Genomic DNA, 22,245 nt, shown 5'->3' with positions numbered 1-22,245 from the left:
ATATTGTCTGTCCTCCTTTTTCCTCGCAAAATACTAATTCACTCCTGTTCACCACCCAGCGGTTCCTACTGGACAGAGTGGGCCGTGGACGAGGGCAGAGTCAGGAGTTGGTGAGTTGCCCCCCAGCTGGTTATGGGACCTGGCAACTCTCACCATCTGGAATGGGCAGAATATCAACGGCCACCATGAACTCAGCAAGGAGCCATTGGCTCCAGGGAAGGGTGAGGAAGCTTGGAGGGTCTTTGGATAAGACTCACCGAATAGTCTTCAGCCGGGCCTCCACTTCGTCTGCATACATAGTCATCTTCAGACTCTTCTTGGGCAATGGCATTGAGATCATCTTCAACTCCAGATCATAGTCCATCTCATCAGAGTCAGAACCCCGGGGGCTAAAGTGCCCACCCGTGCGACTCTCGTTGCGATATTCAACCACCACCCGGTCATCTGCCTCCATATCTTGCTCTGCATCATCCTCGTCCTCATCCTCCTCCTGGATCGGCTCCTCAGGAACATTGCCCAGACCTGTGAACAATGAAACCCATCAGCCTGGCATTAATGATGCAAAACCGTCAACGAGTGAGCAACGATAGTAAATCTCACTCTTCAAATCACCCCCAACACCATCCATACCCTCGTTCCCCACGGTGGGTTCATATGAAAATGCAAGAGAGGCCAACAGTTGCTCTTTTACCTCCTCCCTTCCCACTGTCTGGGACATCCAGCGGAACAATTTTGCATATTAATTGCCACTCCCTTTTTCTCAGATATTTGGCAACCATTTCCACCTCTGATTACCATCAACATCACCCTTTGTCTTTAATCACTTCTCGCCTCCGCACATTCTATCCCTGCCTTCTTTCCGCTATCTCTACACAGTGTTCATCACTAATATCATCCAATTGCAACAGAAGCTGAAACGTTAACCGTGTTTCTGTCTGCACAGTTACTTCCCACCCAATCGCATCCCAATCCTACACACCCCTGCCGAGTGAATGCAGACAGACCAGAGTGATGGTGTTTGTAACACGATTCCAGTCCCACATCTTCGGGCAGGTAAGATTTTTTCTTAATAACGTCTCTCTGGATCCGTCGGGCATGATATCGTCGCTTCCTGTGGAAAGGCAAAGTGCGAGAGGTCAGCAACAAACCATGAGCGGTCATTGGTTCATTAATACCCTTTACGGATGAACACCTGCTGTCTTTATCCAGTTTTTTGTGAAATTCTCCAGCAAGGCACTCCAATGCAACAGGCTTCAAGATGGGAGCCTGCACTGTCTCCTGCTGCACCACCTCCTCAGGGTGGCTAGAAAAGGGTAATAAATGGTCCCATTATGAGAATAATAAGAAGGCAGGGTAAAGTCAACAGTACATTTCCTTTTTTTTTTAAAATAATTTTTATTCAAATTTTCACAAAATATCAATAACAGAAAATACTAAGAACAGAATGAACAACCCCCCCCCCCCCCCCCCCCCCCAATGTATACAAAAAAGAAATAAATTAACGACCGTCATTAGCAAAGAACATATCCCTTCAGCCCAAAACAAAGAGACGACCCCCCCTCCCCCCCCCCGGGTTGCTGCTGCTGCTGGCCTTTTCCTACCGTTCTGCCAGGAGATCTAGGAATGGCTGCCACCTCCTGAAGAACCCCTGCACTGATCCCCTTAGGGCAAATTTCACCCTCTCCAATTTAATAAACCCCGTCATATCGTTGATCCAGGCCTCCACGCTTGGGGGGCCTCGCATCCTTCCACTGAAGAAGAACCCTCCGCCGGGCTACTAGGGACGCAAAGGCCAGAATGCCGGCCTCTTTCGCCTCCTGCACTCCCGGCTCCTCTGCAACCCCAAATATTGCGAGCCCCCAGCCCGGTTTGACCCTGGATCCTACCACCCTCGACACCGTCCTTGCTACACCCTTCCAAAATTCCCCCAGCGCTGGGCATGCCCAGAACATATGGGCATGGTTTGCCGGGCTCCCTGAGCACCTAATACACCTGTCCTCGCTCCCAAAGAACCGGCTCATCCTTGTGTCAACAGTCCATTTCTAACTGATGTACAGCAAAGTGCATTAACCCAACTGACAGATTCGGCGATACACTTGTGAATGTGCCGTGAGGTAAAGTCGCTATAGTCCCAGATGACCATGGGCTCATTTCCCCTTTGAGGGGGGAGAGCTGACTGGTGGTGATTTAACCTGAGGATCACCACACCTCAGGCAAGGGGCAAGGCTGAGAAGGCGAGGCCATCATGAATCATCTCAGCCGGTACGGGGATTGAACCCGTGCTGCTGGCCGTGCCCTGCATCACAAACCAGCTGTCTAGCCCACTGAGCTACTGTTCAGTAAACATTACTCACCTGTCCAGCCCCTAAACAGGTTACTCACCAGGAATTTGACAGGATCCCCTTCATACCACCGTAATTCGGATTTCCATATTTCATATAATACTGACTCCGCCTGGCGGCTCCTAATTCCTTCTGATCATCTGCAATACAGCACAAGCTGTCACTGACAGCCCAGGGTAAAGCTCTGACAACTCAGCGACTTACAGAATACACAGGAATGCCCACACCCACCCCAGCCAGGGAGCAGGGTGCCACAGAGACCGAGGGTGGGTTCGTTGTGGGAGGGGGGAATTATCGACAGAATTCCGTTTGCTGGGCTCCACAGGACAGGAGAGCAGTCAGCCCCTGGAGCCTGTTCCCCTGGGTCACGGTGCTCTGCATCTGCACTCCATTACCTGTTTTACCTACATATCCCATAACATGGCACTCAACAAACTATTGATCTCAATCTTGAATGCTGTAACTGATCCTCAGCTTCAATATTTTTTGAAGGGAAAGTTCCAGATTCCCACCCCCTGTGTCAGGAAGTGATTCCTGACATCACCCTCAACAGACTGGGCTCGTACCCGAAGGTTCTGCCCCAAGGGTTCTCAACTCGCCTCCCCCTCACCCACCTCCTCCCCTCCCACATCCCTCACCCCCTTCCTCCTCCTGCAGCCCCCTCCTCCATCCCCACCCCCTCACTCGCCTCCCTTCCTCCTCCTCCCCACCCCCGCTCTCCCTCATCTATCACACTCTCCCCCACCCCATTAATTCACACACCCTCCCCCATCCCTTCCCTTATCCTGTCCCACACGCCCTCCCATGCCCCCTTCCTCCTCCCCCACCCCCATTCCTTCTCCCACCCCCTCCCTCATCCCTCCTATCCACCCTTCCTCTTCCTCCTCCTCCCCACCCTCTCCCTCATTCCCCTTCCTCTCCCCCACCCCCTTCCTCCTACCCCCCCCCCTTCTTCCTCCTCCCTTCCCCCTCCGGAGACAATGTTCAAAAAGCCAGTAGGACAGGAAAGCAAAGTTTTTTTTTAATTTAGAGTACCCAATTTGTTTTTTCCAATTAAGGGGCAATTTAGCATGGCCAATCCACCTACTCTGCACATTTTTGGGTTGTGGGGGCGAAACCCACGCAGACACGGGGAGAATGTGCAAACTCCACACGGACAGTGACCCAGAGCCGGGATAGAACCTGGGACCTCAGCGCCGTGAGGCGGTTGTGCTAACCACTAGGCCACCGTGCTGCCCTAGGAAAGCAAAGTTGAAGATTCTGCGAGGGGCTGTTCCTGTAAGCACAGGCCGCTGCTCTCTGCACGTTCTGCCGATGGCTTGGGGAGGTGGTGGTGTAGTGGAATTAAGTCCAATGATAATTATGAAATCATTGTTGATTGCTGTTCTCAAATGTTCTTTCGGGAAGGAAATAGAATCAGAGAAACGTTTAAAGTCTGGAAGGAGGCCTTTCGGCCCACCTTGTTCATGCCAGCCCAAGGGCACCCAGGTGTGCTTTTTAATCCCACCGCACGCGGCTCATAGCCCTGCAGCTCACAGCATTTATGGTGCTGTTTAAAAGGGAAGGATTTCGGGAGAGGAGAGAGACAGCAGTGCGCAGGGCCTCCGCTAACCCTCCCTCCCGCCTTCCCCTCTGCTCATGGTGCTTCCCTCAGTGGGTGCACATGTCCCACTGGAGTTTAGAAGAGTGGGGGTTGACTTGACTGAAGTTAATAAGGTCCTGAATGGTCTCGACAAGGTGGGCGTGGAAAGGATGTTTCCTCTTGTGGGAGTGTCCAGAGCTGGCGGGGGTGCTGTTTTCAAATTAGGAGACACCCTTTTCGGACAGAGACAATGAGAAATGTTTTCCCATCGAGTTTTATAACTCTCTCCTCAGAAGGAGGCGGGACCACTGAATACGTTTGAAGCAGAGGTCGAAAGTTTATTGATTGGCAACGGAGTCAAAGGTTATGGGGGATACTCAAAAGAAAATGAACAGCACAAATAGATCAGCCATGATCTAACTGAATAGCAGAGCAGGCCCGAGGGGCCGAATGGCCACCTCCTGCTCCTATTTCATATGTAGGAGGGGGTGGGTGGGGAGAGGGAGTGTGTGAGTGAGGATGGGTGGTTTATAGACTGTCGCTGAGTCATGCAGTAGGTGGTCGACTATAACCACGTGATCCAATGTGACTCGGAGAAACTGCAGCGATTAACACCCCCACAGAGATTACTGACATCCCCATTACTGCAAATGTCCACTCCAGAGAGCGGACAGGCCTGATCTTTCCTGTCCCCACCATCCAAATGTTAATTACAGCAGTGAGTATGGGCGGGGGGGGGGTTTTAGAGATGGGGGTCCACACCAGAGAGTGTGTGTCGGGGTGACAGTGTGTGCGAGGGCGAGTGTGTACCGAGACTGGGAGTGAGCTGGACACCCTCTCACCCTTTCACACTCTGAGTCATGTTTAATGCTGTGCCAAACTTTATATTTCCTAAATGTGCGCATTGGCCCCTCAGGTGAGAAAAATGGAAACGTGCCCCCCCCCCCCCGGAACAGGTTGAACGACGCTAACCTCGTCCCATTGGCCCTCCACAACCACTCGTCCCGCTCCCTAAGGTGAACCAGCAGGGCTCACAGAGACGATACTGAACCAGGAGAGGATTGGGGAGACTGATGCCTACCACAGTCAAACAGCCTTCTGATCTGATGTTCCTGTACTGTGGCGGCTGGTGGGGAACTGGATCTCACTCACCTTTGGTGGCGAATCGGAGTTGCAGCTCGTTCCCCTGCGTTGCCCTGATCGCTGGCCGCATATCATTTCGAAGGATTGAGGCTTGTTCTGTCTGTGACAGCGTGTCCAACTGGCCCGAAAGAGACAGAAAAATGACTCTGCAGTTAATTTATCATGGCTCAGGGAGAATGACAACCTCGAGTACGTTTGCACCCAAGCTCAATACAAGAAACACAATGTTCCCTTGGGACTCTGGGTGGGTGTCGTAATAACGACCAGGTGAATATCAGGGAGGGGGGGGGGGGGGGGAGACAGCTAAACCTGGGGAGAGGTAGGCGAACCGTGGAGGGGGGGGGACGGGAGAGGAGGGCCGGCGGGGGGCAGGGAAGCGGGAGCCGGAGGGAGGACACGGGACACCAAAACGTGCATGACATCTCCAGGAGCGGGGAACGAGGTAACTGGAGATGGAGGACGGGAGGAGCGGCAGAAGCGGGGGGCGAGCGTGGGACGGCAGCGAGACCCGTCCGGGAATGGTGGGCGACAGCAGCACAGCCAAATATCGCACACTGTGATTTTCTCCCCGGCACCCGAAGGTGTGCTTGCCCCCCCCAGGTCTCCCCCCCCCCCCCCCCCCCCCCCCCCCCCCCCCCCGCAGGCAGTCACCTACTTCTGTGGGGTGGATAATTTTGCCAGATGTACAGAGATGTCGCTGTCGAGCTGGTGCACAATACCCCACCAGTTATTCTATTTCATATGTTATTGTATTTTTTTTATGTTGGGGTGTGCCCTTCTCCTCTAAATGTGTTTATATATATATGTGTTTCTTATTCTGTGTACATAACGGTAATCATACCTTGTTCAAAAAAACCCAATAAAAACATTTATTTTTAAAAAAAGATGTGCAGGTTAGTTGGACTGGCCATGATAAATTGCCCTTAGTGTCCAAAATGGTTGGGTGGCGTTACGGGGATAGGGTGGAGGCGTGGGCTTAAGTGGGGTGCTTTTTCCAAGGGCTGGTGCAGACTCGATGGGCCAAATGGCCTCCTTCTGCACAGTAAATTCTACGAAATCCTATGAAACGCGCCTTCTGTACCACCCTCATATCCTTAGTGTACAGAAATCTAATCACTTTGGTCTTGAATATTCTCAACGATTGGGGTTCTAATCCCACACCTACCTCATTGGGGTTCTAATCCCACACCTACCTCATTGTCTGTTGTGGTTGTCTTGCATTCGTCCTCTCCAGCGGCCCTGGACTCCTTCTCTAACTCCCCCTCCTCTTCTTCTTCATCATCAGCTCTCTCAGCCGGCTCCTGTTCATTGGAGCCATCTGTAGCAAAACAGTGCAAAGTAACTATCAAAGAAGCAGTAAAGGTGTCCAGGAATCACTGAGAGCAATTGGCAACGTTGCCAAACATGACGTCAAGTGGGTCTTACAGATCAGGGTTACATCAAACAGAGGCTGGGACACATCAGGCTTGCTTCTGTCTAGTGCTTGGCTGCAAGACAAGTGGATTAAAACAGGGAAATCAAATTTACAAGTGAGTGAATTTGAGCTGGGTAACATTGGGTGAAGTATAAGAGGGAAGATTAACATCGTCATATAAGCAGCATTGTTTTCTGAAAGCACAATGGTTTCGGAATGATACCAGTGCACGAAACACACCCAGGGAGTAACTGAAAGGACGATTGCAACATATACGTGTAACATGGGGAACACGGTACCCGGGTGTAGCTGCAGGTCACAGGCGCCCCATTTACACTGCAGGGACTCTACTGTTCTCACAGAACAGGAGGTTCTTCTGCAGCACAAAGTCTGGCACAGACCCAAATGTGCTGTAAATAGGGCACATTGGAGGGTGCGGCATTATCCCCAGGGTTAGCAGCTGTGACACAACAAACAATCCGGAATCAAGTCACAGTGCAGGTTAAAATGTGATCCAATGGTAAGACTGATATACACGGCAGCACAAACAGTCACTACAAGTTCACCAGCCTTTCCTCAGGTTACCGAGATGGTGGTTAAGTAACTGTTTGATCAGCAGCATTCAGGAATTACCTTGTTTCACAGAGTTGAGCTTGCCCCTGACTGAAGCCTCGGAGTGGGTACTCGCACTCCCATCTGCCCCAATACTCAGGTTCAACATAGCACGGCCAGCGGTCACATCATCGAGCCACACCACGTTACCTAGGAAACGTCCAAACAATCAGACTTTCACAAATGTGGACAAATTAGCACCAACGTTAACAGTCGGTCCCCTAGCAAACTCAGCACCACTTTATTCAGCACAAACTCACTACTTGTGCATGGCTTTTTAAACATCAGGGCATCCCAAAGTGCCAATAAAGTACTTGTGAAGTTCAGTGTAATGCCATGTCTGAAATGCACACAGTGGTGCAGTGGTTAGCATTGCTGCCTCACGGCGCCGAGTTCCCAGGTTCGATCCCGGCTCTGGGTCACTGTCCGTGTGGAGTTTCCACCTTCTCCCCGTGTCTGCGTGGGTTTCACCCCCACAACCCAAAGATGTGCAGGGTAGATAGTTTGGCCACACTCAATTGCCCCTTAATTGGAATTTTATTTTTAAAAGTTAGCTGCCCCAGAACAGTGGGCAGTTCTTCAAAATAGAAGCCATGGCAACTTCTACGTCCATTTGAGAGGGCATACAGGGGCCCTAGGTTCAACACCTCATCACAAAGATAGCACCTCCAGCCGAATACTCCCTCAGTACTGACTCTCTGACAGAGTGGCTCACCCTCAGTACTGACCCTCTGACAGTGCAGCACTCCCTCAGTACTGACCCTCTGACAGCGCAGCACTCCCTCAGTACTGACCCTCTGACAGTGCAGCACTCCCTCAGTACTGACCCTCTGACAGTGCAGCACTCCCTCAGCACTGACCCTCTGACAGTGCAGCACTCCCTCAGCACTGACCCTCTGACAGTGCAGCACTCCCTCAGTACTGACCCTCTGACAGTGCAGCACTCCCTCAGTACTGACCCTCTGACAGTGCGGCACTCCCTCAGTACTGACTCTGACAGTGCAGCACTCCCTCAGTACTGACCCTCTGACAGTGCAACACTCCCTCAGTACTGACCCTCTGACAGTGCAGCACTCCCTCAGTACTGACCCTCTGACAGTGCGGCACTCCCTCAGTACTGACCCTCTGACAGTGCGGCACTCCCTCAGTACTGACCCTCTGACAGTGCAGCACTCCCTCAGTACTGACCCTCTGACAGTGCGGCACTCCCTCAGTACTGACCCTCTGACAGTGCAGCACTCCCTCAGTACTGACCCTCTGACAGTGCGGCACTCCCTCAGTACTGACCCTCTGACAGTGCAGCACTCCCTCAGTAATGACCCTCTGACAGTGCAGCACTCCCTCAGTACTGACCCTCTGACAGTGCAGCACTCCCTCAGTACTGACCCTCTGACAGTGCAGCCCTCCCCCAGTACTGACCCTCTGACAGTGCAGCACTCCCTCAGTACTGACTCTCTGACAGTGCAGCACTCCCTCAGTACTGACCCTCTGACAGTGCAGCACTCCCTCAGTACTGACCCTCTGACAGTGCAGCACTCCCTCGGTACTGACCCTCTGACAGTGCGGCACTCCCTCAGTACTGACCCTCTGACAGTGCAGCACTCCCTCAGTACTGACCCTCTGACAGTGCAGCACTCCCTCAGTACTGACCCTCTGACAGTGCAGCACTCCCTCAGTACTGACCCTCTGACAGTGCGGCACTCCCTCAGTACTGACCCTCTGACAGTGCAGCACTCCCTCAGTACTGACCCTCTGACAGTGCAGCACTCCCTCAGTACTGACCCTCTGACAGTGCCGCACTCCCTCAGTACTGACCCTCTGACAGTGCGGCACTCCCTCAGTACTGACCCTCTGACAGTGCAGCCCTCCCCCAGTACTGCAGTTGGATTATCTGGCTGGCTTAGAAACGTAGGAAAAATAAAAGCAGAAGGAAGCCATTCGGCTCTTCAAGCCCACTCCACCAGTCATTATGATCATGGCTGATCATCCAACTCAACAGCCTCAGCCGACTTTCCTCCCCAAATCCTTTGATCCTCTTCGCTCCAAGTGCTGTATCTAACTGCTTCTTGAAAATATACAATGTTTTGGATTCAACTGCTTTCTGTGGTAACAAATTCCACAGGCCGACCGCTCTCCGGGTGAAGAAATTTCTGCCCATCTCGGTCCTAAGTGGTCTACCCCGTATCCTCAGACTGTGCCTCCTGGTTCTGGACCCCCCCACCATCGGGAACATCCTTCCCGCATCTACCCTGTTAGAATTTTATAGGTTTCTATGAACCCCCCCCCAATATTCTTCTAACTCCAGCAAATACAATTCTAACCGATTCAATCTCTAACGTCAGCCCTGTCCTCCCAGGAATCAGTCTGGTAAACCTTCGCTGCACTCTCTCCATAGCTTAAACATCCTTCCTCAGATGAGGAGAGCAAAGCTGCACACAATACCCCAGGTGTGGCCTCACACCCTGTAGAACTGCAGCAAGACATCCCTGCTCCTGTACTCAAATCCTCTCGTAATGAATGCCAACACACCATTAGCCTTCTTTACCGCCTGCTGCACCTGCATGCTTACCTTCAGTGACTGGTGCACAAGGACACCCAGGTCTCGTTACACATTCCCCTCTCCTAATTTATGGCCATTCAGATAATAGTCTGCCCTTTTGTGTTTTCTACCAAAGTGGATAACCTCACATTTATCCACATTATACTGCATCTGCCATTCATTTTCCCACTCACTGTGCTTGTCCAAATCACACTGAAGGATCTCTGCATCCGCCTCACAGCTCACCCTCCCACACAGCTCGGCCTAGAGTGGCTGCAAAAATCCATTCAAGCTTCACACCTGCCGTAATGGAAGCTGGACTGGACGGAGAGTTCAGGGGATGTTTTCTGATAATTTTGCTTTTTGTTGAGTTTATGTTTCAAGGTCTTCCCACATTTCAGCCCCATTAAGGAACAACTGTTCTATGTATGTTCTAACTAGGTGAATAACCCACTGTCTCTTTCCGTTCAGCGAGTCTGAATCTCAAATTCAAATATGAAATGAAATGAAAATCGCTTATTGTCACAAGTAGGCTTCAAATGAAATTACTGTGAAAAGCCCCTAGTCGCCACATTCCAGCGCCTGTTTGGGGAGGCTGGTACGGGAATTGAACCGTGCTGCTGGCCTGCCTGGGTCTGCTTTCAAAGCCAGCGATTTAGCCCTGTGCTAAACCGGGCTAAGTAGGTGAATGACCCACTGTCTCCGTTCAGTGTGTCTGAATCTCACATTCTTGCAGCTAAATCATCGGGAGTGATGGGAAAGTGGTGACACCATGATTGAAAACTAACTTAGGGCATGTGACCCCTAAGGGGGCACGATGTGAAAGTCAAAATTAACATTAAATAGAGGGAGAATTTCCATGCCTAGTTCAAACATCACATTCTCAGTCTCCAAAGTTGAGAAACCAAGAACCCCCAAAGTTCACTCACAGGAGGAATCATCAATCCACTCGATGCTAGATGGAGGGTACTCCTTAAAATATCCAAAGATCTCTTCAGTGCTCATCTCATCGACTCCAGTCACGTGAAGAGCCTCGAGGCGAACCTTGGGAATGGCTGCAAGACACACAGCAGCAACAGACAAGACAATTTTCAACAACAACGAACTTGCATTTATATAGCAACTTTAACACAGGAAACCATCTCCCGGTAATTGGATAAGTCTGACATTGAGCCACACAAGGTGATATTAGTACAGGAGGCCACCAAGGGGTGGTACAGTGGAAATCAGATGTGCCAAGAGCTGCAATTGGAAGAGTGCAGAGATCTCGGCCGGTTGTAAATCTGGTGGTCATTACAGAAATAGGGACGGACAAGGCCAGGAAGGGATGTGAACAGTATGAACTTCATACATGAACTTCACAAAGACCCTGCCTTGCTTACTGACAGCAATGGTACAATTTAAACACTATGAATAAATATTCAGGGGTCTTCTGTAAATAATGAAACAATTGATCTCTGAATGACCTCAACCACTGTTTAAAGAAAGAATTGGATAACGTATGAGATCTGAAATGTGACAGACCTGAAAGGCATCATACAGGAAACTCAAGATTTCAGTGTACAATTCTAGGCAACCTTTATTTTACATACAGATTTTACATTGCATCCTTCATTTTGAGGGAGATGGTGGTGTAGTGGGAATGCCACTACTGTACTAACCCAGGGACCCAGGCTAATGCTCAGGGACACAGGTACAGCACCTGGTGGAATTTAAATTCAATTAATAAAATCTGGAATTGAAAGCTAGTCTCATAATAGTGACCACAAATCTATCAGCGATTGTTGCAAAAACCCATTTGGTTTCACTAGCATTCTTTAGGGAAGCAAACATGCCCTTCTGAACCAGTCTGGTCCACATGTGACTCCAAATCCACAGCAATGTGACTGATTCTTTACTGCCCTGTGAAATGGCCGAGTGAGCCACTCAGTTCATGGGCAATTAGGGAAGGGCAACAAATGCTGGGCTTTCTATTTTGAAAAACAATTTGAACACATCTTGCTATAATCTGAAGAGAGACATCTAATAGTACGGTTGACTGAATATTACAGGTTCATCATCGGAAACTGAGGACATTGACATTGCACATGCTTGGACTGGTCACAGAGCTGGGCAAAAATATTAAGCACATTGCTTCTTCAAGCAAAACCTAAATCAGATTATTGAATGACAACTGGGGGAAAATTTAACATGTTACTGTGAAATTTCACATTTTTGTTATATTCTTAATAACCTTATTTTAGACATTAGAAATTTCAGTTACCATGAAATAAAATGGCATCCGTTTTTTTCTGAAAAAGTGTCCAATTTACTGTCTACTTTGTCTTTTTTTTTAAATGGTTAGCTCAGTCAGCTTCCACTGCAGTTCAGGATTGGCTGTTTCCATAGTAGTAGTTTCCCATTGGCCCTTCTCTAAGCTTTCGATTCACACATTCTCCAGCTCTTCAATTCTAATTTGTTGTGGTTTTACCTTCAGCCAATCAGAGTGTGACAGTGAAAAGGTGACACAAATAAATTGACAAAACGTGAAGTTCATCCAGTGCGGTAAGGAATCTTTAATAAATAATAACTCACCTCCTGATCCCCCAAAGCCTGCCCCCATCTACATGCACAAATCAGGAGTGTGATGGAATATTCTCCACTTGCCTGGATGAGTGCAATTCCAACAACACTCAAGAAGCTCGTCACCATCCGGGACAAAGCAGCCCCGCTTGATTGCTCCCCCTTCCACAAACATTCACCCCCTCTACCACTGATGAACAGTTGCAGCCGTGTGTACAATCTACAAGATGCACTGCAGGAACTCACCAAGGTTCCTTAGACAGCACCTTCCAAACCCTCGACTACTACTATCTAGAAGGACAAGAGCAGCAGATACCTGGGAACCCCACCACCTGGAGGTTCCCCTCCAAGTCACTCGCCACCCTGATTTGGAAATATATTGGCCGTTCCTTCACTGTCGCTGGGGCAACATCCTGGAACTCCCTCCCTAACAGCACAGTGGGTGTACCTACACCACATGGACTGCAGCGGTTCAAGAAGGCAGCTCATCACCACCTTCCGAAGGGCAATTAGGGATGGGTAATAAATGCTGGTCTAACCAGCGAAGGCCACATCCCATTAATGAATGTTTTAAAAAATTAAATATACAAGCTCCAGGTGATGTTATATCGGTTCAGTGTTCAAACTGCTGCCTCGACACCCTGGGTGATTCATTAATTAGTAAAAGTTAATAAGATTATGCAACTAGTTAGGTGTTAGATTAAGTGCACCCCACTCTGCATTGTGCCAAGCTGTGGAAAGGGGAGCCAAAGCAATTTCAATAAATTTCCAAAAGTAACTTATTTTCTTTAATTTTGCTACAAATGCTTTTCAGAACAGAACAAAATCAAATTGTCACCTTCCTTCAAGATCTCCTTGTCCAATGTCACCTTCCGCTGGGTGAGGTTCTCCTCTGCCCGAAAGTGAAACCTCCTCGCTCGCTGTTCCTTCCTCTCCACTGCTTCCTGTGTAGTTAAATAAACTGATGACTGTGGGGGTGATGGTGGGAGGTAGCCAGTCAGGAGTAGAGGTGGCAGACACGGAGGACAGGGGAGTGTAGAACCTGTGTTTTTACCACTGTTTGTGCTTCACACCAGCCTTCTCCCTCCATATCCTTCTTTTCCTCACCTGCTCATCTGCTTACCCAGATTCTCCTTAAATGTATCGATACTAAGGCAGCACGGTGGTGCAGTGGTTAGCACTGCTGCCTCACAGCAGCGAGGATCCGGGTTTGACCCCGGCCCCGGGTCACTGTCCGTGTGGAATTTGCACATTCTCCCCGTGTCTGTGTGGGTTTCACCCCCACAACCCAAATATGTGCAGGGCAGGTGGATTGGCCATGCTAAATTGCCCCTTAATTGGAATAAAACATTGGGCACTTTAAATTCATTTTTAAAAATGTATTGATTCTGTTCACCTCAAGCATTTCCCCATGGGAAAGAGTCCCACGTTCTCCCCATTTCCAGTGGCAGCGAGTCTCACATTCCCCCCAATCCCGGTGGGAGCGAGTCCCACATTCTCCCCACTCCCTGTGGGAGCGAGTCCCACATTCTCCCCACTCCCTGTAGGAGCGAGTCCCACATTCTCCCCACTCCCTGTCGGAGCGAGTCCCACATTCTCCCCACTCCCCGTGGGAGCGAGTCCCACATTTTTCCCACTCTCTGGGAAAGACGTTTCTCCTGAATACTCATTGGCGTATATTAATGGCTCTAATTTTAGCATTAGCATTAGTAAAAACATTTTCTCTATGCACACACTATCAAACACTTTCATCATTATCAACACCTCGAGCAGGTGACCCCTTAGCCTTTTCTTTTCTAGAGAAAAGGAGTTCTAGCTCGTTCAGACTTTACTGATGATTATAACCTCTGAGCTCTGGTATCATCCTCGTACTCAATGCATTCTATGCTCGGTTCGAGCAGGTAACCAACAATCCGCTGTCGAGTGCCCCAGCAGCCCATAATTCACCCATACCCACCATCACAGCTTTCGAAGTCAGATCGGCCTTCCTGAAAGTGAACCCTCGGAAGGCGACGGGCCTGGACGGGATCCCTCAGAGCCTGCATGGACCAGCTGGCAGAGGTATTCACAGAGAACTTTAACCTGTCCCTACTCCACTCCGAGGTCCCCACCTGCTTCAAGAAGACCACCATCATACCGGTACCAAAGAAGAACCAGGCAACGTGACTCAATGACTACCGCCCGGTAGCCCTGACTTCAGTCGTAATGAAGTGCTTCGAGAAGTTGATCATGAAGCGCATCACCTTCCTACTCCCAGAACGCCTTGATCTACTGCAATTCGCATACCGTTGCAACCAGTCCACAGCAGACGCCATCTCCCCGGCCCTACACTCATCCCTAGAGCACCTCGAAAACAAGGACCCCTACATCAGACTCCTATTTATTGACTACAGCTCTGCTTTCAACACCATAATCCCAGCCAAGCTCATATCAAAGCTTCAAAACCTAGGACTTGGCTCCCCACTCTGCAACTGGATCCTTGATTTTCTGACCAACAGACCACAATCAGTAAGAATGAACAACAAGACATCCTCCACAATAGTCCTCAATACCGGTGCCCCACAAGGCTGCATACTTAGCCCCCTACTGTACTCCCTGTACACACACGACTGCGTGGCAAAATTTGGTTCCAACTCCATCTCCAAGTTTGCTGACGATACGACCCTAGTGGGCCGGATCTCGAATAACGACGAGTCAGAATACAGGAGGGAGATAGAGAACCTAGTGGAGCGGTGTAACGACAACAATCTCTCCCTCAATGCCAACAAAACTAAAGAGCTGGTCATTGACTTCAGGAAGCAAAGTATTGTACACATCCCTGTCTGCATCAACGGGGCCGAGGTGGAGATGGTTAGCAGTTTCAAATTCCATGGGGTGCACATCACCAAAAATCTGTCCTGGTCCACTCACGTCGACGCTACCACCAAGAAAGCACAACAGCACCTATACTTCCTCAGGAAATTAAGGAAATTCGGCATGCACCATAGAAAGCATCCTATCTGGCTGCATCACAGCCTGGTATGGCAACTGCTCGGCCCAGGACCGCAAGAAACTTCAGAGTCGTGAATACCGCCCAGTCCATCACACAAACCTGCCTCCCATCTACTGACTCCATCTACACCTCCCGCTGCCGGGGGAAAGCGGGCAGCATAATCAAAGATCCCTCCCACCCGGCTTACTCACTCTTCCAACTTCTTCCATCGGGCAGGAGATACAGAAGTTCTTCCCCACTGTCACCAGACTCCTAAATGACCCTCTTATGGACTGACCTCATTAACACTATATCCTGTATGCTTCATCCGATGCCAGTGCTTATGTAGTTACATTGTATATGTTGTGTTGCCCTATTATGTATTTTCTTTTATTCCCTTTTCTCCCCATGTACTGAATGATCTGTTGAGCTGCTCGCAGAAAAATACTTTTCACTGTACCTCGGTACACGTGACAATAAACAAATCCAACCCAATCCAATCATCCTTGTGAATCCTTTCTGCACCTTCTCCACGCTGTAATATCGTTTTGATAATATGGAGGCTCGAACTGTTCACAAAGCAAAGTGTGCTCTAAACCAGATTCCATACGTCAACTTTTGATTTTCAGCACTGCTGACTTTTCCCACGAGGCTAATAAGCTGAGTTGCTACTTTCATGATTTGTGAATCCGTATCTCCGATCCAACTGTTCTTCCATCTCATTTTAACTCCTATTTTTCAAGAATTGTCTGCCTCTGTAATTCTGCTCACCAAAATGCACCACGTCTAACTTCTCACTTACACACATTCCACAATTTCATTGAAGAATTTATCTCTGTTAAGTAAACAGCAAGTTGGAGGTTCAGCTGCTTTCAGCGAACAGAAGTTGCTTATCGTGGCCACTGCATCACAGCGAATCACACAGGCAGGATCTCTCGCTACAACAGAACGTTCCCAATGAACGGTGCCCCCTCTCCTTCACATGGACTAAACCAGTGCTGTCTGCAATCCGTCTCCCTGGGCCCCATACAACCCATACCATCTTTCACACTGAAAATAAACATTAATCCTCCCCAGATTGTTAAACCACATCTCACATCTGGATAAAGACGGAAGCAATTTGTACCTTTGAGGTGACATCAATGCCAGTGACGAAAGTGCCAGCCTTGTTCTCATAGCGCCTGCTTGTGTCCTGTGTAAAGGGAATTGAAAAGAGAAAACAATTAAAGTAGTTTCACAGAAATTATCAACCCAGAGATTTTTTAAAATCTCATATTATGAACAGCCGACACAACGTAACTAAACTCAGCCTTCAATACAGATACTCATCGAGTGGGGAGACAGTTCCTGAAGGTGCTGACTCTCACTGGGACACAGTTCCTGAAGGTGCTGACTCTCACTGGGACACAGTTCCTGAAGGTGCTGACTCTCACTGGGACACAGTTCCTGAAGGTGCTGACTCTCACTGGGGGACGGTTCCTGAAGGTGCTGACTCTCACTGGGGGACAGTTCCTGAAGGTGCTGACTCTCACTGGGGGACAGTTCCTGAAGGTGCTGACTCTCACTGGGGGACAGTTTCTGAAGGTGCTGACTCTCACTGGGGGACGGTTCCTGACGGTGCTGACTCTCACTGGGGGACAGTTCCTGAAGGTGCTGACTCTCACTGGGACACAGTTCCTGAAGGTGCTGACTCTCACTGGGACACAGTTCCTGAAGGTGCTGACTCTCACTGGGACACAGTTCCTGAAGATGCTGACTCTCACTGGGACACAGTTCCTGAAGGTGCTGACTCTCACTGGGACACAGTTCCTGAAGTTGCTGACTCTCACTGGGACACAGTTCCTGAAGATGCTGACTCTCACTGGGATACAGTTCCTGAAGGTGCTGACTCTCACTGGGAGACAGTTCCTGAAGGTGCTGACTCTCACTGGGACACAGTTCCTGAAGGTGCTGACTCTCACTGGGACACAGTTCCTGAAGGTGCTGACTCTCACTGGGACACAGTTCCTGAAGGTGCTGACTCTCACTGGGGGACGGTTCCTGAAGGTGCTGACTCCCACTGGGGTACAGTTCCTGAAGGTGCTGACTCTCACTGGGACACAGTTCCTGAAGGTGCTGACTCTCACTGGGGTACAGTTGCTGAAGGTGTTGACTCTCACTGGGACACAGTTCCTGAAGGTCCTGACTCTCATTGGGACACAGTTCCTGAAGGTGCTGACTCTCACTGGGATACAGTTCCTGAAGGTGCTGACTCTCACTGGGACACAGTTCCTGAAGGTGCTGACTCTCACTGGGACACAGTTCCTGAAGGTCCTGACTCTCACTGGGACACAGTTCCTGAAGGTGCTGACTCTCACTGGGATACAGTTCCTGAAGGTGCTGACTCTCACTGGGACACAGTTCCTGAAGGTGCTGACTCTCACTGGGACACAGTTCCTGAAGGTGCTGACTCTCACAGGGAGACAGTTCCTGAAGGTGCTGACTCTCACTGGGGGGCAGTTCCTGAAGGTGCTGACTGTCACTGGGGGGCAGTTCCTGAAGGTGCTGACTGTCACAGGGAGACAGTTCCTGAAGGTGCTGACTCTCACTGGGGGGCAGTTCCTGAAGGTGCTGACTCTCACTGAGGACACAGTTGCTGAAGGTGCTGACCCTACGTCTGCGTGGGTTTCCTCCGGGTGCTCCGGTTTCCTCCCACAAGTCCCGAAAGACGTGCTGTTAGGTGAATTGAACATTCTGAATTCTCCCTCTGTGTACCCGAACAGGCGCCGGAATGTGGCGACTAGGCGATTTTCACAGTAACTTCATTGCACTGTATATGTAAGCCTACTTGTGACACTAATAAAGATTATTATTATTAAGTGGACTCAAAGAGCAGGAGTTCAGCCTCTGCATTTGTTCAGTCGGTTTGAGGTTCTGCCAGCTTGCTACAGGAAACCAGTCAATGGGGGGGGGGGTGCTACAGGAAACCAGTCAATGGGGGGGGGGGGGGGGTGCTGGGGTGCTGCTACAGGAAAACAGTCAATGGGGGCGGGGGGGAGCGGATAAGAATGTCGTGGCCGTAGGAGGCAGTATAGTGACGGGAAATTGACACAATTCTTCATGGCAAGGAGTGAGAGTCCAGGCGGCTGTGTTGCCAGCCCAGTGCCAGCGTTCAGGACATCTGCTCTGGGCTGGAGAGGAACCTGCCGTGGGAGGGGAGAGAATCCAGTCTTTGTGGTGCCAACGTAGGCAGGACAAGGAAGAAGCTTCTGCTTAGTCACTATGAGGGGTTACACACCAAATTAAGAAGCAGAACCTCAAAGGTAATAATTTCTGGATTATTACCTGAGCCACCTGGCGTGGACCAAATAGAATTATAGAATCAAATGTGTGGCTGAAAGACTGTTGCGAGAGAAGTGGGTCCCAGTGAGTCATAGAGAAGGCACCGGGAGTTTAAAAGAGTGCGACAGGAGCCGAGAGTTTGAGAAAGCGAGAGAGGAGACGGGAGTTTGAGAGAGCGAGAGAGGAGACGGGAGTTTGAGAGAGCGAGAGAGGAGACGGGAGTTTGAGAGAGCGAGAGAGGAGACGGGAGTTTGAGAGAGCGAGAGAGGAGACGGGAGTTTGAGAGAGCGAGAGAGGAGACGGGAGTTTGAGAGAGCGAGAGAGGAGACGGGAGTTTGAGAGAGCGAGAGAGGAGCCGGGAGTTTGAGAGAGCGAGAGAGGAGACAGGAGTTTGAGAGAGCGAGAGAGGAGACGGGAGTTTGAGAAAGCGAGAGAGGAGACAGGAGTTTGAGAGAGCGAGAGAGGAGACGGGAGTTTGAGAAAGCGAGAGAGGAGACAGGAGTTTGAAAGAGCGAGAGAGGAGACGGGAGTTTGAGAACGAGAGAGGAGACGGGAGTTTGAGAGAGCGAGAGAGGAGACGGGAGTTTGAGAGAGCGAGAGAGGAACGGGAGTTTGAGAGAGCGAGAGGGGGGACGGGAGTTTGAGAGAGCGAGAGAGGAGACGGGAGTTTGAGAGAGCGAGAGAGGAGACGGGAGTTTGAGAGAGCGAAAGAGGAGACGGGTGTTTGAGAGAGCGAGAGGAGACAGGTGTTTGAGAGAGCGAGAGAGGGAGCCGGTGAGTTTGAGGAGAGCGAGAGAGGAGACAGGAGTTTGAGAGAGCGAGAGAGGAGACGGGAGTTTGAGAAAGCGAGAGAGGAGACAGGGGTTTGAGAGAGCGAGAGAGGAGACGGGAGTTTGAGAGAGCGAGAGAGGAGACAGGAGTTTGAGAGAGCGAGAGAGGAGACAGGAGTTTGAGAGAGCGAGAGAGGAGACGGGAGTTTGAGAAAGCGAGAGAGGAGACGGGAGTTTGAGAGAGCGAGAGAGGAGACGGGAGGTTTGAGAGAGCGAGAGAGGAGCCGGGTGTTTGAGAGAGCGAGAGAGGAGACGGGAGTTTGAGAGAGCAGAGAGGAGACTGGAGTTTGAGAAAGCAAGAGAGGAGACAGGAGTTGAAAGAGCGAGAGAGGAGACGAGAGTGTGAGAGAGCGAGAGAGAGGGACGGGAGAGCGAGAGAGGAGACGGGAGTTTGAGAGAGCGAGAGAGGAGACGGGAGTTTGAGAGAGCGAGAGAGGAGACGGGAGTTTGAGAGAGCGAGAGAGGAGACGGGAGTTTGAGAGAGCGAGAGAGGAGACGGGAGTTTGAGAGAGCGAGAGAGGAGACGGGAGTTTGAGAGAGCGAGAGAGGAGACGGGAGTTTGAGAGAGCGAGAGAGGAGACGGGAGTTTGAGAGAGCGAGAGAGGAGACGGGAGTTTGAGAGAGCGAGAGAGGAGACGGGAGTTTGAGAGAGCGAGAGAGGAGACGGGAGTGTGAGAGAGCGAGAGAGGAGACGGGAGTGTGAGAGAGCGAGAGAGGAGACGGGAGTTTGAGAGAGCGAGAGAGGAGCCGGGAGTTTGAGAGAGCGAGAGAGGAGACAGGAGTTTGAGAGAGCGAGAGGAGACGGGAGTTTGAGAAAGCGAGAGAGGAGACAGGGGTTTGAGAGAGCGAGAGAGGAGACGGGAGTTTGAGAGAGCGAGAGAGGAGACAGGAGTTTGAGAGAGCGAGAGAGGAGACAGGAGTTTGAGAGAGCGAGAGAGGAGACGGGAGTTTGAGAAAGCGAGAGAGGAGACGGGAGTTTGAGAGAGCGAGAGAGGAGACGGGAGTTTGAGAGAGCGAGAGAGGAGCCGGGTGTTTGAGAGAGCGAGAGAGGAGACGGGAGTTTGAGAGAGCGAGAGAGGAGCTGGGAGTTTGAGAGAGCGAGAGAGGAGACAGGAGTTTGAAAGAGCGAGAGAGGAGACGGGAGTGTGAGAGAGCGAGAGGAGGAGACGGAGACGGAGTTGAGAGAGCGAGAGAGGAGACGGGAGTTTGAGAGAGCGAGAGAGGAGACGGGAGTTTGAGAGAGCGAGAGAGGAGACGGGAGTTTGAGAGAGCGAGAGAGGAGACGGGAGTTTGAGAGGAGCGAGAGAGGAGACGGGAGTTTGAGAGAGCGAGAGAGGAGACGGGAGTTTGAGAGAGCGAGAGAGAGCGAGTTTGAGAGAGAGAGAGGAGACGGGAGTTTGAGAGAGCGAGAGAGGAGACGGGAGTGTGAGAGAGCGAGAGAGGAGATGGGAGTGTGAGAGAGCGAGAGAGGAGACGGGAGTTTGAGAGAGCGAGAGAGGAGACGGGAGTTTGAGAAAGCGAGAGAGGAGACGGGAGTTTGAGAGAGCGAGAGAGGAGCCGGGAGTTTGAGAGAGCGAGAGAGGAGACGGGAGTTTGAGAGAGCGAGAGAGGAGACGGGAGTTTGAGAGAGCGAGAGAGGAGACGGGGGTTTGAGAGAGCGAGAGAGGAGACGGGAGTTTGAGAGAGCGAGAGAGGAGACGGGAGTTTGAGAGAGTGAGACACGAAATGAAAAAAAAAAATGAAAATCGCTTTATTGTCACGAGTAGGCTTCAATGAAGTTACTGTGGAAAAACCCCTAGTCACCACATTCCGGCGCCTGTTCGGGGAGGCTGATACGGGCGAGAGAGGAGACGGGAGTTTGAGAGAGCGAGAGGAGACGGGGGTTTGAGAGAGCGAGAGGAGAATGATAAATACAAACACTGATTCCGAAAGTGATATGGGACCAAACTAAACAACTGATTGGTGAGTATGTCCAGATGAGTAGTCTCAATCTTTTAAACTAGTTCATTGCTTAACACTAAGATAGGGACTAAAAATAAAGAAAAAAGGAGTATAGAATAGTTCTGTACAATTATAATAAAAGTGTTTAATTAGAAACACTAACAGGTTCCTTGCTCACGTAAATAAGGTCCCTAGCTAATGTAAATATTTCAGGGAGTAATTAGCTTAGTTGAGAGGGACGTCATGGCAGGAGACCTGCGATATGCTCCTCCTGCATGATGTGGGAAATCAGGAATGCTGGAGACCATGTGTGCAGAAGGTGTGTCCAAATGCAGCTTCCAGCTAACCAGATTTTGGAACTGCGGGTGGACTCACTGTGGGGCAAATAGCATGTTTAGCAAGGTGGTCACATCGCAGGTAAGGATTTCCACAGGCAGAAAGGGAATGGGTGGCCATCAAGGTATTCTAGGGAAGGAAGGTGAACAGCCAGTGGTCATGGTTCACATTGGTACCAATGACATCGGTAAACTAAAGGATGAGGAGCTGCAAGCTGAGGACAGGAAGGAGATAAACTAAAATGCAGGATCTCAAGATTACTCCCAGTTCCATGCGCGAGAGAGCAGGAATAGGAGGATAGATCAGATGAATGCGTGGCTGGAGAGATGTAGCCGGGTGGGGTTCAGATTCTTCAGGCACTGGGACCGGTTCTGGGGAAGGTGGGACCTGTACAAACCAGATGGGTTGCACCCAGGCAGAGCTGGGAGCAGTGTCCTTGTAGGGGAGCCTTTCACCCAGGCAGAGCTGGGAGCAGGGGCTTTCGATAGTTCTGTTGGGGATGGGGTCCCAGGAGTAGGATTTTAATTGGATTTGGGTTTATTGTCACGTGTACCGAGGTACAGTGATAAGTATTGACCGGTGTACAGTCCAGACAGATCATTCCATACATGAAAAACTTAGGACATACGATAGATACACAATGTAAATACAT

General features: G+C 50.4%; 1 protein-coding gene across 2 annotated transcripts in view; it reads right to left on the bottom strand.

The window, feature by feature from the left end:
• ncbp3 (nuclear cap binding subunit 3) overlaps positions 1–22,245 on the bottom strand; it is a 40,183-nt gene that overhangs the window by 4,779 nt on the left and 13,159 nt on the right. Inside the window, exons 2-10 of one of the 2 annotated variants that reach the window (XM_038814738.1) lie at positions 16,292–16,357; positions 13,033–13,138; positions 10,562–10,687; positions 7,115–7,243; positions 6,261–6,385; positions 5,077–5,185; positions 2,383–2,482; positions 1,005–1,111; positions 258–522 (exon numbers count right to left, since the gene is read on the bottom strand). In XM_038814738.1, the coding sequence (XP_038670666.1) occupies positions 258–522; positions 1,005–1,111; positions 2,383–2,482; positions 5,077–5,185; positions 6,261–6,385; positions 7,115–7,243; positions 10,562–10,687; positions 13,033–13,138; positions 16,292–16,357 (1,133 nt within the window). The remainder of the gene's footprint in view (positions 1–257; positions 523–1,004; positions 1,112–2,382; positions 2,483–5,076; positions 5,186–6,260; positions 6,386–7,114; positions 7,244–10,561; positions 10,688–13,032; positions 13,139–16,291; positions 16,358–22,245) is intronic. The other variant, XM_038814739.1, reaches the window with a different exon arrangement.

Source organism: Scyliorhinus canicula, chromosome 12 (assembly GCF_902713615.1).
Source record: "Scyliorhinus canicula chromosome 12, sScyCan1.1, whole genome shotgun sequence".
In the NCBI taxonomy this organism is placed as follows: domain Eukaryota; kingdom Metazoa; phylum Chordata; class Chondrichthyes; order Carcharhiniformes; family Scyliorhinidae; genus Scyliorhinus; species Scyliorhinus canicula.
Note: the sequence above shows the minus strand (reverse complement) of the source record. Positions and strands in the feature narration are given on the sequence as shown.